We start from the raw sequence: 19992 nt of genomic DNA, 5'->3' as shown, positions 1-19992 counted from the left end.
AGTAGTAATTGTAAATTACTTCGTGTAATCAAGATGAGAGACCACGGCTATAAAAGCGAAGGTGGATTTGGGAAGCCTGTCGCAGCCATGTCCTGTCCGTTTACGCGACCAACCCATTGTGGAAGGTGCAAGATTGATAAGGAGAGTCCTCAGAATTCAGCGTATATTGCGGGACAGACAGGATCCTTTAGCTCAGCGCGACAGTGTGCTCATAGAGAGATATCGATATTCCCGTGAGGGTATTATTTACTTAACCAACTTGTTGACGAGGGGGTGCAGGACCACCACCTGTCTTTTTTTTTGCTCTGCCCTTTTCTTGGTTGCTGTTATGAACAAACAAACAGATTATTTCAGGGTCTCTTTCCAAGAGACGACAAGCAATATAAGTGATAAATATTACCATTCTGTAGAATATTCTTATATTTCACTTTTACCTGTTCCCATGTTCTAGTGGGTCCTGTTGTGGCTCTAATGTGAAAGGGGATATAATATAACATATTATAATATAATATAATGTAATATAATATTGGATAATATGGTGTGATATGATAAATCTACCCTACCGCCTACTGGTGTTGGCCAGAGGGGCCGATGGCGCAATATGGCAGCCTGGCTTCTGTCAGTCTGCCCCAGGGCAGCTGTGGCTACAACCGTAGCTGCCTCCACCAGTGTGTGAATGTGAGAGTGAATGAATAGTGGCATTGTAAAGCGCTTTGGGTGCCTTGAAAAGCGCTATATCAATCCACTCCATTATTATTGTTATTATTGAATTACTTACGAGTTTGATTTGTCAGCAACTTTCTGCCAGCCCTCTCTCCTTGCTTTTGCAGCCTTTGCAGTGTTCCCTTGCGTTTTAATTAAACTCTGAAACTCCTGTAATCCCTCACTCAAGAGTTCTTGCTCTGCTGCCGGAAAATACCGAGCACGCCCCTTCGACATTTTCGCCGACCAATCAGCGGGTTGCCGATCAATGTTTCTACTATCGATGCGTAGCCCCTTTTACGACACCCAGTGATGTCACATTCCTGCGTCCAGCTGTAGTAATCGTCAACAGCAGGTGTGTTCGGGGAACCGGATTAGCGAGCTCACGGTTAGCGCGATGATTTGATCTTGGATGTGTCATTTGATCTTGGATGTAGTAAGCGACGTACGAAGAACGGGCCCCAGGTTTCTGATTGTGAGGCTCCGCCCAGAGTCAGGAGGGGCATTCAACAGCTGTGTGTCTGCGGCGATGAGCTCGCTGCCTGTGATTGGGTGGCTGAAATTAGTACTGTCTGAACTCAAACTGGAAGTCACCTTAAAGCTGAGGTAAAACTGTTGGTCTCACCTAGTGATGGCCAAATGAAGCTTTCTGAAGCACTGAAGCTTGTATTGAAAAACGGTTCATTACTCGAAGCTTTTCAACACAGTCCTCTCCGGTGACATCTGGTGGTGAAAATTTTGAAGAGCAGCTTGAATCTGCAAAATAAAACGGACTGCTCAATTATCACTGCTCACTCAAGAGTGGAGTTCTCTCTGATATTGGGCCACCGTTCCGTTGCTTTGAACATGTAATTGGTTTTGTTTTCTCGATTGGGGGGCTGAAAAAAATGTAATGCGTATCTGCGTAATACATTTTGATCAATAAACTTTCCCTATTTAAACATGCACTATGGTGTGGCCTTTCTTTGCTCATAACTCCTTGATGTTGGTAAATACAATAAGTGAGCAATATATATAATATACATATGAGAATGCACAGCACATTATGGAGTATGCCCCTGCTGTGAAGTCCTGCCTCCATCTACTTGTCGTTTAATCACTGGACAGCTGGACAGGTTCATACAAAATATTAGATGAGGCCAATTGTCCTAAACATATTTTTGACCTAGGGGTGGGATTGATTGTGAACTGGAAAGGGAAAATGCTTAGGAAGCTGAGTACGGCTGCATCGTCACTGATTTGTAGAATCCTTTTGATTCGATACAGGATCCGATTCAATTTGATTGGAATCTGGAAAGTTTTGCCTCAGTCAGAAATATTACAATTCTGATCATTTAACAGTATATATCCATAATTTCGTATCTATTAAAAGAAAGCTGACACATGTGAGACTTAATTAGAGATGTAAACAGAGAGTTATGAAACCTGCAGCTGCAGAAGCCAGCGAAAAAAAAGAGGCAAACACAGCGCGGACCTGACGACGCACCAAAATCTGACTCTGACGCGTCGGGTCCGCGCTCTGTGTTCACGTTTGTATGCAGAATCCGTAAACCTGCTCCCAGTTACTGTTTTAGCTGCATGGTGTTTGACGACATGTTGTGAGGTTTAACCTGAGATGCTGGCGTTTCAGGCATAATAACGTTAATTTACAAATCGACACGGGATTGTAATGAATCAATATCACTTTATTCAATTTAGCATGGATTGTAATCAGAAAGGCGATAATCAAAACCCACCCCTAATCAAGAACTTGCAAAGTAAAAACATGATCTATGTCAGGTAGCCCTTTTGTTATTTACATTTAAAAAGAGGATTAGTGTTACTGTGCGCTGGCTGAGTCTGTTTCTTTTCTTAGAAATAGTTTCTCCTGCCCTGGAGAAAATCCACTTGCATGGAACAGAAGAGGCTGTGGAGTGCAGGAACTACACTGCAAGCTGGTAGATATGCAGGTATTCCTGGGTCCTGCAGACTATCACCTAAAAACAATAAACAAAATGATTTTCTAAACTGTAGCAATGTAATGTACGTATAGTGCCAAATACATTGTTGTAGTCTTCATTAGCTTTAATTCACATGGAAGTGTTCCTAAAGTCATATGCTGTAATGATATTTACATTATGAAAACATGATTTTGGACATTTCAAGTTTTTCACTTCGGCAGATAAAATGAATTGAGCAAAATCAACTCAAAATATTCCCACACGCCAGAACGTCCTCTCTTCCTCGCTGGCTCCATATCTGTCAGTGGAATGATCACCTCGTCGCTCTCTGTCACCATCAACACACTCCACGAATCCCGTGGATGATTCACTTCCTTATATCCGTTTGAATCAGGTACCGAAGCAGTTACGTGCGTAATGAAGCTTCGGACGTCACTGGTCACGTGACTTTTGCCAAACGAAGCAAGCCTCGACACAGTGCTTCTGAACCAGTGTGTTGTTTTTTTCGACACACGCTCCGGAGCGCCAGCTTCAAGCGGGCCATCACTAGTCTCACCTTTTATTTTCCAGTTTTACCGCCACTCTGTGGTCACTCAGCATGTGTCAGATGTAACCTCATCAACCAATCAGGGAACAGATGTCCCTAGCAAATGGTGGTTACTGGGGTCACTGAACAGTTTGCAAACCAGTCTGCAGGCCTGGTGTGACTGTGGCGTAAGCCAATCAAAGTGTGTTTAGGGTCAGCAGCAGTCAGAGGGGTTCTCGTTTACACTGACACACTGGAATAAACTGATGATGTAAGACGGTTTCTGTATGCTGATGTCAGTGTGGTTCATGCTCAAAACCAAGGTCAGGAAGTTTAAACAAAGTCAGAGGTCACACAAAGCCGTGAACCTTAGTGACTCTGAACACCAGAGGCGGAGGCAGACATTTGATACACCCGGGGCTTAGCCCTAAAGGGTAGTATGGGCTCTGCTTTGAGTTTGTTCAAAAAAGAATGACTTCATATAGGGAAAATATATATCACATGTGCAGGACACCTTAAACTAGTTTTTTAATTAAGCAGCAAGACAGAACAAAGTCGGGGCTGCATCAAGACACGAGGACTAAACTCCAATTCAACCAGACCCAGAACTGATCCGGAATTAAAACAGGACTACAACAGTTCAAAATCAGGACTACTGAGGACTTAACCAAGACAGAACCAGAACCAGAACTAGATGATAGCAGCACTGAAAATCATCATAGACCTGCACTACACTTATTTTTTAATTCTACCAAAGTACAATATTTAGATTCAGAGAAGTTTATATAATTATTTATCCTTGTTGTGCAAACAAGCCTGCATAACTTAATAAATATGGTATCGTAGGTCCTCATGTATCTCGTACCTACGATACGGTGATACTTTTGGTAAACAACAATTTGACTAACATGTGTGTCTCACCTGCTCTTGTTCATCTCTGTTCTGTCCTCGTTCTCCCTCTCTGTTCCTCTCTCTCTCTTTATTCTGACATTTAACTAATTCAAAAGATATTTCAATATTTATTTAACCAAAACAAAACAAGTTTACTCTAAATTGATGTTGTGCAGTAAAAATTGTTCTTGTGTTTTCCATAAAGTGTAAATATCTGTTTTCAGCTGTGAATATATTGCTGTGTGTTGAAGTCCCTCTTGTTTTGCATAGAAATATACTGAACAACATACAAAGCATAATATATAAAATAACATCTACCAGTTTTTTCTTTGAAAGAAGCTCCTCATGTCCATTCTTGTGTATCAGTGCATAACTGAAACCGATTTATTTCACATTTCACTGTGTGTTATACTTGTATAACTATGCATGTGACAAATAAAGAACCTTGACCTTATTTAGCCGTGGAGGGAAACAACTGAAAATATGAAATAAACACATGTAAGCTGAGACTCTCTAAAGAAACAGCTGTTGTTGTTCAGCTTTTCATTTCGCCATTTGTTGATTCACTCGAAGAGCGAGTAACGTAACATGGGTCAAGTGATCAGTTTGATATCTTTCGTGATGCACTGTCATATTTACATTATCTGTACAGTAGGAATGATTTGCTTTGGTACCTGGTCGAACTTCTCTGTCTGCCTGGCTGCGTTTCTCTAACAGCGCACTCGCAGGCAGCAGCTGCCCCGCCCCCTCACTCAGTCGCTTAGTGCCTGAGCTCGGATCAAAGCAATATTAGGGGGGATTCACGCACAGTCGTAAATTCCCACAGTGTGCACTATGTGCTTCGAATATTTTGTGTAGTTTTGTTTTATACAGTTGTCAGCCAGACATCTAACTATGAAAAAATTACTCCATAACAACCCGGGCTTCTGACAAAACAACCCGGGCTTAAGCCCAGTAAGCCCCCCCCCCCCGCTCCGCCACTGCTGGACACACCAGCTGCACATGTTTCTGTCTCTTTAAATCACACTGGCACAGTTTCCGGAGCAGAGTTTGTGTGGGGTCATTTATTTTGAAAGTCTTCATTTGTCCTTATGCTAAAAAAAAAAAAAAACCCCACACACACACCATGGTGCACCTTTAACACACCTGTGACAGGTGACTCTGTCACTTAGCTGTCAGGGGGGAAAACAAGAGAAGTCACAGGTGAAGCTGCAGGTCAAACTTTATTGGTAATGACATGATGCGCACCGCTAAAAACACGGTGTCACCAAGAGCGCAATGCACAAACATCATGGCTGATTCTTTGGAAGCCTGCTGGGTTTGGAGCGCCACGGTCTCAGCAACGCCAACGGTCAGCGGCAACAGTGTTGGGCTGAAACAGAATATATGTACCTGTGTTATGCATTTAAAATACAAACGTGTATCTGGTCTTTTCCAGTTTCATATGTTAGGCTATGCCCTCTCTAATGTCAGCGTCCTGTTAATGTTGGTGGGACCCGGAGCCAGCACAGCAGAGCCAGCAGTGCACGGGCAGGAATGCATTTCTTACTAGGAAAGTCCGAAACCACATTTAAATGAGAGAGGGATGAAATCTGAGCGTGCAATGCAAACTCTGTTTGTCAGCAACCGAGCTGCTCTCAGCGTCAAAGACTCCAACCTAAAGAAACATCTGGAAGTACGTTCTGTTTAAAAACTAACATTAGCCGACTGCAGCTAGCTTGTTTTAGCTGTGGTAGCTACCTGGGTCATGTGCCACTTCAGTATCTGTGATGTACTGTTGCTATTACTGAAGGCTACTCACCACCGAGCTAACACTGTTAGCTGGCGTTAGCTGAGGTTAGCAGACAGAAACAAAACATGACTGATACAGTCATATGTTGCAAAAAGTGCAGCCTTACCTAAAGTCCACCTACTGTTACTCATTTATACTAAGACTTAAACATCTAGTTGGTATGGCGGGTAACCTTCAGTAAAAGTAATAAATCACACAGTTAAATCATGTAGTTAGAAAAAGCATGATAATATGTGAAGTAATCCAAAGTATTCAGAATAGTTACTCTCATTGAGTAACGTAAAGGAAAACGTTACAAACTACATTTTGGGGCATGTAATCTGTAATCTGTAGTGGGACACACTTAAAAGTAACCTTCCCAACACTGCGTGCTAACGGTCTGCGCTAACAGCGCTAACGGTCAGGAGACTAGAGTGGCTTCTCAGCAGCATTCATGTCCATAGAGTCAAAGTTCACGTCAGAACAGCACAGTATGGTAGCGCTGCTGCTCTGTGAGATCATTGGTTGGTTGAGGACCACCATGAAGAAGACATGTTGCGGTTGGAGAAGCTCCTGCTGAAACTCAGGCGGTGATTAACATATTTAACATGTCAGGGTAGTGTTGAAAGGCCCCTCCCCTCACTCAGCGGGCCGGTGGTCGGTGAACCTCTTTAGGTGGTAGCGCAGAACACCTCGGGTCTTGAAGGTCTTGCCGCAGCTGCAGACGTGCGGCCGCTCGCCGGTGTGGTCGAGCTGATGAACACGCAGCATGGAGCTTGTGAAAAAGAACTCGCCACAGGTGATGCAGTAGTGGCTCTTCTCGCCAGTGTGCTTGGAGCGCTGGTGGCTGACCAGCGAGCCAGACGTGATGAAGCTCTGGCCGCAGTCCTGGCAGGTGAAGGGCCGCTCGCCGGTGTGAATCCTCTCGTGCGCCCTCCACGAGTTGTGGTAAGAGAAGGACTTCTGGCAGTACGAGCACTGGTACAGCTTCTCCTTGGTGTGCGTGCGCCGGTGCACCTTCAGGTAGTGAGCGATGGTGAAGCTCTTCCCGCAGTCATTGCAGGTGAACGGCTTCTCGCCCACGTGGAACAGCGTGATGTGGGACCTCAGGTGGGATGACTGCGTGAACCGTTTCCCACAGGTGGTGCAGAGGAAGGGCCGCTCACCGGTGTGGGTCACCATGTGCGCCTTGAGATGGGGCGACTGCGTGAACCGCTTGCCGCACTCGGAGCACTTGTAGGGCTTGAGTCCGGTGTGCGTGCGGTCGTGCAGCTTCAAGCCCTGCAGGCTGGAGAAGCACTTGCCGCACTCAGTGCAGTGGTAGGCCTTCAGATCCTCGTGGGTGCGCTGGTGGCATCGCATGCCGCTCAGCAGCTTGAAGGCTTTGCCGCAGGTGGGGCACTTGTGCGGTTTCCTGTTGGAGTGGGTCACCTGGTGCAGCTTCAGGCTCTGAGGGTTGCTGAAGGTCTTGTTGCACTTGGGGCATGGCAGCAGCTTCCGGCTCTTGTGGGACTTGCGGTGGAAGTTGAAGCCCTGGTAGGATATGAACATCTTATCACAGACGGTGCAGTGGTAGCACTTCTCGCCGCTGTGAAGCTCCAGGTGCTCGCTGAGCTCGTCCTGCTCTCCAAAGCCGTCCCCGCAGAACCAGCACTTAAAGGGTTTGGTGCCAGAGTGCGTCCGGTGGTGGGTCTTCCAGTCCCTCTTCAGAGCAAAGGTCTTGTCGCAGTAGGAGCACTGGTAGGGCGCCGTGCGGTCGTGGACCTGCTGATGGACAACCAGGCTCATCAGGGTCGGGTAGGTCTTGCCGCACTGCCAGCACTCGTTGGGCTTCTGGCCCCGGTGGACCCGCAGGTGAGCCTCCAGGTGGGACTTCTTGTAGAAGCCCTTGTTACACTCGTGGCAATACACCATCTTCCTGCCCGTGTTGGTGGCCTGCTGCTGCCGCTGCCTCCGTTCGCTGAGCTCGGGGTGATCACCTGTGGGGAAGCGGAGTTCAAAGGTTAGAGACGAAGAGGAACGGCGACATCCACACAGCCACAGCCAGCAGGCAGTTCATTGATCCTGCTGTCCAGCTGCCGGGTTAACCAGCAGGAAGAGGTTTTCCTCCGATTCTGTTCCCAACACACGGAAGCCCGAGGACATCACGTCTCCTTTGTTAGGAAACAGCCACAAACACACTGCTCTGTCTCAAAGACACAGTGTTTGAGGTTATGGACAAGACAGCAGAGCCGGGTATCATCACTTCTAGAATCGATTTGATTTTGACTCAGAAATGTTGTAATTCTGATCACTTATCAGCACATTCCATATTTTATATCCATGTATACAAACAAAGCTGACAGTGTGAGACTTCATCACAGCAGATGTCTTTGTGTCAAAGTAACTGAGGATAAAACATGAAGCAGATTTTCCTGGCCTGGCGTTTTATAGCAGATAACTTTCAAAATAAAACCATGACTCAACATTACCTGATGCTGCAAATTACAGACACAGCTGAGAGTTCTTTGACCTTTAACCTCAGATTCTGCTGTTTCTGATAAAATATGTTTATATTTAAAAACCGATTCAGGATTTAATGAATCGATGTCACTTTTTCAAACTAAAAAACGATTTGAATCAGAAACTCGATCACTGAAACCCAAGTTAGCGGTTCTGCTTTCCTCGTTTCTAAGGGAGTTCTTCCTTCCTACGTTCCCTCCTGCTGCTGCTGTGCAGAGTCTAAATAATCTGCAGCTGAAGCAGCAATGCAGAAATCTGAGGCATGGCTGAGTGATGTGGTGGAGATCATCACTGTGACGTCTCTAGTTTCAGCAGCTTGTTTCCCTTCCTGTCACTTTCTTTTTTGCTTCATTCACCTGAATTAAAGGGGAAGTTTCCATCTTAGACATCTGAATGTCTGACCTGACCGGAATAAACGCGATTTGGACTTCTGCTCAGACAAAGCAGCCACAGATATCTGATATTTTAATCATGAATTACCCAAAGACAGGAAGTCCCGCCCCTCCAGCCACACCCTGCAGTCACTCAGCTTGACTGACAACTTCCTGAGGATCGGGTACGAGCGGATCTCCACGTCGCCCTCCGGCTCCGTTTTCACCTGAATGCCGGCGAACTCCTCAGCCTGGAAGGACAGATTTCAGACAGCATCGCACGGTGAAAACACACGTGACCGCACAAACACACTTCATTCTTATTCAGGGTCACATGACTCTGCAGCAGCTGCAGTGACGGGTGTGACTTCATGAAGGATTTGAACCTTTCAAACACAAACAGACATCTGTAGCTTTAAATTTGAGCACAGCTGTTCTGTTACTGGCCACCAGGGGTCCTGACAGGTCAGCTCACATTAGCAAACAAGCTGCGTCTGTCCACCTGTGACGGTGCACAATCACCTGTGACACACTAACACGCATGTATGCAATAACTGTGCTGCACAACATTCTGAGTAATGTGCAGAGGGGCTGTAAGGGCGGAGGAGCAGGGCTCATTTCTGCGTCTGTGCTGGACTGTTACTGTGGGTGGGGCTTCATGGAGCTCCACACAGCAACAGGGAGGTAATGCGTTACTGAAAGCTAACGTAGAAGCTAGTTTAGTTAGCACTGACATGTCGCATAGGCTGAGGTTAGTTCCTCAGTTTTCAGGCCCCTTCAGTCAGGAGACAGACACCATCTCTGAAGATCCAAACCTCTTTATCCTGCCGCCCCTCCCTGAGCCTGGCTCTGCTGCAGGCTTCTTCCTGGTAATACGGGAGGATTTCATTCCCACTGTCCCATCTGATCGTCGGGGTGTTATTGTAGGGTCTACCTTACAATATGAAGTGACTGTCGTTGTGATTAACTGCTATGAACATAAAATTGAACTGAATGCAGCCGGGCAAGACGCAATCAGACAAAGCCAGTAATCAGATTACTGCATTATCGAAATGAGGAACACCGGGGGCGGTATCGATCAGGTGGCGTGTGCGACTGTCAGCCTAACTAACCTGCAGTCAGCATGCACTCCTGAGCTCAGTGTCCTCATGGTGCACATTTTTCTTCCAGTCCATCAAAGATCAAATCACAGCGTTCCTGAGTTTCTCCTGCAGGACTGAAAACTGGCGCTGAGCGGACACGGGTGTTTGTGTTCCTGCAGGAACTCTGCGTGGTAACTTACACTGACCGGATTGTAACCTGACACCATGACCTTTACAGAACCTGACGTGCACACCACCGCGACTTGAATAGAGATTAAAATGTGACGTCATTTCTGGGGTAAAGCCGCAAAGGATTGTAGGTACGAGTGGTAAGCGGTACTAGCGCACACAGGCTTTCACGTGAAAACAGTTACACAGCGATAAAAAGGAAACACAAAAATAGCAAGAAGCTGTTGTATTATTAACTCATTCACTGCCAGCCATTGGCAGTGAATGAGTTAAACCCATTGACTCATTCACTGCCATTGACGGCTATAGACGTCAATGGCAGTGAATGAGTTAAATGCAACAGCCGGTCGCATGACAGCCACGGGAAGCCGACGGGTAAAGAGATCGGTTGTTATCGGATTACGTCGTTGAAGAGAAATCGTTCGAGCCATGTTTCCGAAGTAACAAAGAGGCGACGGATGGCCTGGATTGCAGCCATTCAAAGACCAAATATAACGTCCCAGAACACTCCAGCTCACAGGTTAGTCTGCTCCAAGCATTCCCACAAAGGTCAGTCTGCTGTTGTAGTTATTACGTATTTTATCATAATTGTTGATGTAGGTTACAAATAAGTCTTATATTGATTTGAATTGAATTCATTGCTGCTTTGTTCACTGTGGCTTTGCAGGCTAATGTTTGTTGTGTTTTGTAGAAAAACCAGCCAACAAAATGCTGGAATGTGATCCAGGCTGGGCCCCTCTATCAGCCTGGGTCAGACCAAGTTTAAAGCTGCTACCACAGCCAGATCTGATCGGTTACGAGAGAGAGCGAGATCAAAGCAGCCACGAAAAGTCTGCATACATGTGCCCAAGTGTTGCATTGAAGCAAGCAAGTGATGAATAACTGTTTTCCAGTATGTTGTTTTGATATGTTTTTTGCATTGTTGATTTGTTTTTCACTGAAGCAGCTAATAAAGCACAATTGAATACAATGTTGCCTCTTTCCTGTAAGACTCTATAATAGAACGAAATAATAATGCCAGTTATAAATAAAGACAATAAATTGAATGAATTACGAAACACTCATTTTATTTCTATTGCATCTGAAAATGTTGTGTAACACTACAACCTGAAACGACAATTAGATGTGTTTGCTGTGATGGAATCGTCCAAATCACCACAGTAAACTGGAGCTGGGCTTGTTGCAGGGATCTGACGTTAATAAACGTGAAGTGCATGCACTCACGCTTCGGACCGTATAATAATAAATATGTGCGTGATGAAAGTCGGGCAGCAGGCTAACGTCCCTACTCCACTCTGTATGCTCGTGTGGGTCTGACCCTTTCACTCCTTGGATTTTTTTTGCCTCTTCGTGCGGAGCTACCGAGTTCTCCTTCGTTTTGCACAGAACTGTTTTGGGGCAAATAAAATGCAAGTAGGGATTAAAACCACAGAATTAATGATTACCGGTGCTGGAAATGCTAGCGGTTGATGCAGTGTATTGATTTTGCTGCCACTCATACCTACAATGCAATACGCGAAAGTCACGTGGTCTGTCGACCTGTGGAAGATGGCGGCATAAGGAGAAAAGGACTTTCCAGTTGGGACTCGGGCGCCGTGCCTGATGATGCGTGTTATCTTTTACACGTGTTCAGGTTGTTTCATGCTGTGATGTTTGTCTGTTTCCAGGATCAATAAAGTTTTGTGTTGTTCTCTATAGTGAAAGATTCACGACTCTGATTTAAGGAGGTTAATCTATGAGCCCCCCGCCCCGTAAGCCCCCTGGCTACGGCCCTGTAACATCGATCGCTCATCAATAATCAGTCGAACGAATCCGTGGATCAGTAACCGAGTCTGGACTCCGTTCAGTGTCCGCTGCTCGGACCCGGAGCCCCTCACAGCGGGCCTGGCTCCAGCTGGGACGGTGCTGACAGCAGCCGCAGTGGGAGGCTCGGGTTCGGCTCGGTTTGAGGGATTCCTGACCGGAGTCCAGATCACCGGGGCTAGCCCGGTTAGCTTAGCCGCTCACATGACCGTGTCCGGGGGATCGGCCCGGCTCAGCCCTGCTCGGCTCGGCAGGTGTGCTTACCGGTGCAGCGGGGACGGGCTCCATGGTCCCTCCGGTTCGGTCGCAGGTTCCGGTTCTGACGGAAAAGACGAGCGAGAGTCCGGAGCGGCTAACAGCAGAGCAGCTGCTCCACTTCCGGGGGAAAGGTCAAAGAAAAAAACAAAGAGGAAACAGCGAGTGACCCCACCCCCACCACACTCACACACACACACACACACACGTGTGTGTATTTATATCCTCGTGGGGACCTCCCATTGACATAATGCTTTCCCGAACCATGAAAAATGAGCCCAGCTGTAGCCCTGACACCACGTGCTGAGCGTGGAAACGCCCTCAGCCCCGTGGGGCCAAACCCAGGTCCCCACCAAGATACAAGGACACAGATACCAACACACACACGCACAGACACACACACTTAAATGCATTTATCAGTAACCGGGCCTCACGTAGGGTTGCTTAAAAAACGGAATCGTCCCGTATTTAGAAACAAAAGTACACGTCCCGTATTGAGCTAATAAGCGACGCACTTTGTCCCGTAATACAGTGAGAATCAAAAGTAGTCTATAAATGTTAATGGAATTAACGCTTTGTTTGAAAACATAATTCCCAGCCCCTCTCCTGCTCTGTGACCAATGAGCTGACAGCACACTTACGAGTATGACAATTCAGATTACCGCTCATCTCATTGGTTGAGGAAAGGTCGCTTACAGAGAAAATACCGGAAGACAACAGATGACCACAACAAGAAGCATGGCCAACAGGGAAACAAACGCCGACACTGCGGTGCAAGTCTCGGACGACAGTACACCTAAAGCTGGGCAGACACTGTGCGATTTTCAAACTGCACGATTGACTCACAGGGGTTAGAAGTTCATAGGTCACGATGCAGGTCTCACACTATATGGCCCGATGCTCTGATGCGACCTGAGTCACACTGTGCCTCCATAAAATGAAGGTTATAACAGAAAATCTGTCGCTCCCTCTGTCTTTCACTCACACAGACACACCACCACCATCAACTTTGCTAAATTGCTAATGAAAAACATGATCAGGCAGCTGTGATTGAGCAGCATGTAGATCCAACTATTTTCACGGTTGTTGTGGTCGTGATCATTTTGTGATGCCACATCGAAAAGGCTCGGATGAGCTTTCCAAAGTTCTACAAGTTGTGCCTCCATCACTTGTGTCCAGATCACACGCTGCACAGCCGTGCTGCTCCATCTTTTTCACCGACGTTTACGTGTTTGCGTGTGCGCAGTGTGAGCGGCTGTGGTGACACCCTCACGAGCGATTGATGATCGGGAGCTGCCCAGGTGTTAATCGCGTCTCGTTACCCCACGTATACTACACGACGCACGATGAAGGCCAAAATCGGGCTGATCACCAAATCGGTCGCACGACTCAAAAAACGTCTCAAAATGGGCCAAAAACCGCACAGTGTGAGCCCAGCATCAGAGCAGCAATGTTTGTTCGCTCAGAGAAAGAAAAAAGGCTGCAAAAGTACAGGGAGGACTGGGAAAAGGGAAACACCTGGCTGGGAAAGTGCACGATAACACCTATAAAGCGCACTGTACTGTGTGCCGGCGCACTTTTTCCATAGGCATGCTTCTAGTGGTGGCACATGAAGAACATGAGGGGCCTGAAAGCTCGGGGAACCCTTAACCAATTTCTTGTCCACCAGGCCGGCAGAAGCAGATATGGTATGTAAACACTGGTTTGTTGTTTAAACCCTCTGGTTAAGGTTAATATGGGCATGTGCAGTGAATATCAGCGCTATGTGGCCAGAAGTGTAATAATATAACTTATTTTGTGTAATAAACAACTGCAAGGATAGATGATTACAACAAATAGATGACTAATACATAAAAGTAATACATAGATGAATAATGATGATGAGTTATGATGCGTAATCATGGGAACAAGTGGGTTTACAAACAGGAGCAGCTTTAGAAAAGCTGAAATAATACCTCAACTGAAGCCAATTGTACTAAATGCACTAAATGTGCACTGTTACAAGAATATTTTTCTTTTATTGTTTTCTATTATTTTAAGTTAAGCAGGACAGAGTTCTTTTAAAGAAAGATTTACTTATATTCTCAAAAGTTAAGCATGACAGGCTTCTGTTTAAGAAAGAGACCTGTTTTACTGTGTTAATGTTGTCATTTTGAGCTAAAAATAAATGGCTAAATGATCATTTGTTTCCCATACGGTCATATGACAAAGAATATGCATCTGCTTAAATCAAGTTCAAGTCAAATGCTTAAAAATAATTTCACACACAACAAAAAAGAGCTACCACACTGGGTTGCCCGGCCCTGGCCACGAGGTGTCCCTTATTTATTTTTCAGGGAGTTGGCAACCCTAGCCTCACGGTCCCAGCAGGCTGCAGCAGGGTCACCTTTAGGACGACAGACTGAAGGATCCAGGTGAAGTGAGCGCTGCTGTCACTGCGAGCTGCTGTTTCATCAGCAGCAAAGCTTTCAGGAGGGTGAACACCAGGAAGGCAGCAGGACCACATGCAATCCCAGGTCAGGTCCTGAGAGCCTGCGCTGAGATCTTCAGCCTCACCACATCACTTCTTCACTTCCTGAGGTCTGGAAGCGCTTCTGCTCCCTCAGGGCCAAAACAGAGAAAATGAGGAGGAGCTTCTTCCCTCAGGCTATCCGGGCCCTGAACCAGGTGTATGACTGGAGGACTGGACTCGCTCATACATCGCATCACTGCACATGGACTCGAACCATAATAATGCACCTCATTACTATACCTCCCACTGCAAGCTGTTTATTTCAAATGTAACTCTAACTCTTAGTTCAGACTTCTTAGGTTAAATTCTTAATTTAAGTAATAATTACTTTACTTTGATGTTCATGTTTTATCTGTTAAGTTACTTTATTCAGTTCTTCGGTACATTTTTACTGTAGTTTTCTGGTCAGAGATTGCACAGCAGCAATCATTTCACTGCCTCAATATCTATCAGTGAGTGCACGAGGTTTGAATACACACATAATATACAAACAGCACACGCTCATACACACACTCAGCTGACCTAGTTTATTCCCTCTGTGAGTTTGCTGCTCAGGAAGCTGCTGCTTGTTCATCGTGCTGTTCATATTTCTGTAAATACCAGCCGTGATGCTATTACAGCTAAATGTTCTGCTGACTGGGAAACAAACAAAGGAGAACAAAGTGTGACGTGTCAGGTATCCGCGAGTACACCCTCCACAGTTTTTCTTATATCTGTTCATAGGACAACACTGAACATATGTGATACAAATACTGTAAAGTAGTGAGCGTACAGCTGGCATAACAGTAACAATGTGCTGTCCACATAGCCATGTCTGAACTGAGCGCACCCTGAGGTTACCTGCAGCTCCGTAGGACAGGCTGCATCCAGCACAGGCCGAGCTGAGGGCCTCACCTGTGAGTGCTGCCAGCACTGCTGCAGAGGTTTGGGGTGGTCAGCTGAAAATCCAAAGTGCAATCAAGTCATCGATCAAACATTGTATAGATATATAAAAGTAATATACGCGTGTTGAATGATTACTGTGATGTAGCTGAGAGGCAGAGCGAGCTCTGTCTCAGTACAAAGCTCCTCTCTGCCTTCAGCTCGGACTCTGGCCTCCGGCCTCATCCTCGCCGGTTCCTCGCACACGACGCCGCCTCAAAGAACACTGGCGAGTTTAAGCACAGGAGGGGACAGACGTCTCCATATAGGCCTGCAGTTCCCGGCCTCCATACGCTGCTCGACTTCAGGAACACAGCTTTTATTAGCCCCAAACACAACAGAGGTCAGAGGTCACCAACAGGTACTGCAGTCTCTGTCATGGCGGCCGTTGCTGGAAACACTCAGTACAGAACAAACAGCTGCAATAATGTGAACATTAACCGCGACAGAGTGTCAGTCAGACGAACAGGCTCCGCCCCTCAGCCTGCTACCATATATATTTATAGTGTCAAAGAACAGTAATTACAGCTTCTACTGATAATCCTCCTGATAAACAGCAGGCGGGTCTCTGTAACCCAGCCTGCAGACTGAGGGAAACATCCTGTGACAGGACACAGCATCCACGCTAAAGTTCAGAGGTCGCTGTCCCGAATTCAATAAATGTGGAGCAATGAAACAAACCAACAGAAGAGTGCAATCAAACAATGAGTTTATTAAAACACACGCAGAAGAATCAGAATCAGAAAGGGTTTTATTGCCAAATGTTGAGCGGGTTTACAACATTAGGAAATTGCTGCAGTGCTTCAGTGCAAACATACTGTTATAAATACTGTTATAAATTAAGCTTAAATAGACATGAAAATAAAAATGAGAATAAGAATTAAAAGTGCTAAGTAGATAGATATATACATGATATATACATGAGTGCAGGTGGTGATCAGTGCCAAACATGGAATGATGCAGTGAACACAGCGTAGGGTCATGTGTTAGTGGTGGGAACAGTCGTACGTTTATTGTTCATGTGTCCAACAGCAGAGGGGAAGAAACTGTTCTTGTGGCGAGAGGTTCTGGTGCGAATGGACCGGAGCCTCCTGCCTGAGGGGAGCAGGTCAAACAGACTGTGTCCAGGGTGAGAAGGGTCAGCTGAGATCCGAGCTGCACGCCGCAGTGTCCTGGAGGTGTACAGGTCCTGCAGAGATGGGAGTCTGCAGCCAATCACCTTCTCAGCAGAGCGCACAACACGCTGCAGTCTCTGTTTGTCCCTGATAGTGGCTCCAGCGTACCACACGGTGATGGAGGACGTGAGGATGGACTCGATGATTGCGGTGTAGAATTGCATCATCGTCCGTGTTGGCAGGTTGAATTTCTTCAGCTGCCTCAGGAAGTACATCCTCTGCTGGGCTTTCTTGATGACGGAGGTGATGGTGGGCTCCCACTTCAGGTCCTGGGTGATGGTGGTACCCAGGAAGCGGAATGAGTCCACAGAGGTGATGGGGGTGTCAGTCAGGATGATGGGGGGGAGTGGGGCTGTGTGCTTCCTGAAGTCCACAATAATCTCCACTGTCTTCTGGGCATTCAGCACCAGGTTGTTGTGGCTGCACCAGGACACCAGACGTTCAACCTCCCTCCTGTAGGCAGACTCATCCCCGTCCGAGATGAGCCCAATAACGGTGGTGTCATCTGCGAACTTGATTAGCTTGACAGACTGGTGGGTGGAGGTGCAGCAGTTGGTGTACAGGGAGAAGAGCAGAGGAGAAAGAACACAGCCCTGAGGGGTTCCTGGGGAGTCCAGATGCTGCAGGATGAAGTGTAGGGCCATGTTGATGGCGTCGTCTACAGACCTGTTGGCTCTATATGCAAACTGCAGGGGGTCCAGGAGGGGGGCCGTGAGGGTCCTGAGATGGGAGAGAACCAGGCGCTCAAATGACTTCATGACCACAGATGTCAGAGCCACGGGTCTGTAGTCATTTAGTCCAGTGATCCTAGGTTTCTTGGGGACAGGGATTATGGTGGAGGACTTGAAGCAGGCAGGCACATGACATGCCTGCAGTGAGGAGTTGAAGATGCCAGAAAACACTGGGGCCAGCTCGTTTGCACAGTGTCTGAGGGTGGCAGGAGACACACCGTCTGGGCCGGGAGCTTTCTGAGCATTCAGGTTCTTAAACTGCTTCCTCACATCTGCTTCATGAATATGAAGAGTTGTGGTGGGAGGAGGTGGTGTGAAATCCTCTTTTGTGTGGGGTGAGGAGGGGGGTGTTGTAGGTGAAGTGATTGAAGGTGGTGATGGCTCTATGGAGGGGGGAGAGGTGGGGGAATTAGTGTCCAAAGTGTCTCTATTGTTGGGGCCGTTGGAGGTGTGAAGGCTGCCTGATGGCTCGTCAAAACGGCAGTAGAAGTCGTTTAGGGTGTTGGCCAAGAGCAAGTCATCAGTGGAGTGGGGGGTTTTAGGCTTGTAGTTGGTGATATTCCTAAAACCTTTCCACACAGAGGCCGAGTCATTCTCTGAGATCTGCTGCTGCATCTTCTCAGAGTGCTGATGTTTAGCAATGTCCACTTCTTTAGTGAACCTGTACTTGGCCTCTCTGTAGCAGTCCCTGTCTCCGCTTCTGAACGCCTTACTCTTTTCCAGCCACAGCTTTTTGAGTTTAGGAGTAAACCAGGGTTTGTCATTGTTATAACTCACCCTGGTGCGTGATGGCACAATGCTGTCCTCACAGAAGTGGATATAGGAGGTGACAGTGTCCGTAAACTCGTCCAAGCTGTTAGAAGCAGCCTTCATTGTGTCCCAGTCTGTGGTCTCCAAACACGTGCGAAGCTCCTCCACAGCCTCGTTGCTCCACAGTTTTTTAGTCCTCACGACAGGTTTGGAGAGCTTCAGCCTCTGTCTGTACGTGGGGATTAGGTGGATCATGATGTGGTCAGAAAGACCGAGTGAAGCGCGGGGCACCGCGCGATAGGCCCCGCTGATCGTGCTGTAACAGTGGTCTAATGTCCTCTCCTCTCTGGTCGGGCATTTAATATACTGCTTGTATTTTGGGAAGCTCATGGCTCAGATTGGCTTTGTTAAAGTCACCAAGAGCAATGATGAGAGAGTCTGAAACCTGTGTGATCAATGTGACAAATATGACCTTTGAATAAAGAAGGAAAACACATTTAATCTTTTTCCATGTTAATACATATTTGTAAATGAATTAAAATGTAATTATTCTGTGATTACAAAGTTAAAGTTGTCTGTTTAATCTGGTTCCATGTCGTGTTGCTGCCACCTAGTGGTGGACTTCAGAGTTGTGCTTGTGCTGCCAGCCTGAGGACTCGTGCCAGGAAAACAGGCTTGGACGATATGGACTGCAACTGCTTATGAACGTTTGGCAGAAAGGTGCACATGTTTGTGTGTTTTACTTTGTGTTACGTTTTATTTGGGTTGTAATTTTATTTTGCTGACAGAATATTTGTTTCCAGTTGTTATTTCACTGTAGTTTTTTGTGGTGTTTGCCGGTGAATGGAAGATTAAAATACAGATTAAATATGGGTTGGAGGATTATTCTAATCCAAACATCAAAAAGAATAACCTGCAGGAGCAGTTGCTAAAATCCAACCTAACTATGCCGACCTTTGCTGTGTAGAACAAACCTGCTGGAAACAAACAGCAGTCTGACTTTACTGATCATTGTGAGCAACACGGAGGTTCACAGAGGGAGGTTTGTGCTGGAGCAGCAGGTTCAGCTCGCCGTCTTCAACGCGCTCTGCTTCCTTGTTTGATGTCTGATCACAGCTCCTGACATGTGTAATGAGCAGCTTTGTTCGGACCTGTGCAGGTTTGTGTGCGTCAGCGTCACAAGCAGGTATCACGCTGGGGTTCAGACTGTTTCCAAACATCGCTGCCCAGACAGCGCACTCCCACCTCCCAGGTGTCGCCACTTCAGCACAGTAGAACGTGCTTGTGTGACAGGGCGACCGTGGCTCAGGGGGTTGGGAATCGCATCTGTAACCGGAAGGTCGCCGGTTCGATCCCTGGGCTCTCTGTCCTGGTCGTTGTGTCCCTGGGCAAGACACTTTACCCTACTTGCCTACTGGTGTTGGCCAGAGGGGCCGATGGCGCGATATGGCAGCCTGGCTTCTGTCAGTCTGCCCCAGGGCAGCTGTGGCTACAACCGTAGCTGCCTCCACCAGTGTGTGAATGTGAGAGTGAATGAATAGTGGTATTGTAAAGCGCTTTGGGTGCCTTGAAAAGCGCTATATCAATCCAATCCATTATTATTATTATTATTATTGTGTAAGCGAGGCAGTGCTCAGGTGGCGTCCGTTTGGGCGATCCTCTGCGATCATGTCTGAGCTGTGTGCTGGAATCAGGGAAACCCGAATCCTCTTCTTTGATCGGGGTAAAAAACCTGCACTGGTTACCCGAGCTGATCACGTAACCCTGTGTGTGTCCTTCTGTGCGAGTGGACTAATGCAGCCTGATCACTCGTGTTTGTTCAGACGACTTCCTGAGAATCTGGTTGTGGAGTTCTCTGGAACAGATTTTAT

At 46.8% G+C, this 19992-nt stretch overlaps 1 protein-coding gene across 2 annotated transcripts; it reads right to left on the bottom strand.

Moving 5' to 3' along the window:
• Positions 1-5263: 5263 nt before the first annotated feature.
• Positions 5264-12662, bottom strand: LOC309694222 (uncharacterized protein). Of its 2 annotated transcripts, XM_082514097.1 has the most exons (3): positions 12042-12657; positions 8813-8954; positions 5264-7809 (listed from the first exon to the last, which is right to left on the bottom strand). In XM_082514097.1, the coding sequence occupies exons 1-3, from the start codon at positions 12063-12065 to the stop codon at positions 6470-6472; spliced, it is 1506 nt and encodes a 501-aa protein (XP_082370223.1). In that variant the 5' UTR covers positions 12066-12657; the 3' UTR covers positions 5264-6469. The 2 variants fall into 2 exon arrangements, with proteins under 2 accessions (XP_082370223.1, XP_082370224.1); XM_082514098.1 differs by lacking the exon at positions 8813-8954 and having other exon boundaries at positions 12042-12662.
• Positions 12663-19992: the final 7330 nt, after the last annotated feature.

This window comes from Aulonocara stuartgranti (genome assembly GCF_965226115.1).
Source record: "Aulonocara stuartgranti genome assembly, chromosome: 18".
In the NCBI taxonomy this organism is placed as follows: Eukaryota; Metazoa; Chordata; class Actinopteri; order Cichliformes; family Cichlidae; genus Aulonocara; species Aulonocara stuartgranti.
Note: the sequence above shows the minus strand (reverse complement) of the source record. Positions and strands in the feature narration are given on the sequence as shown.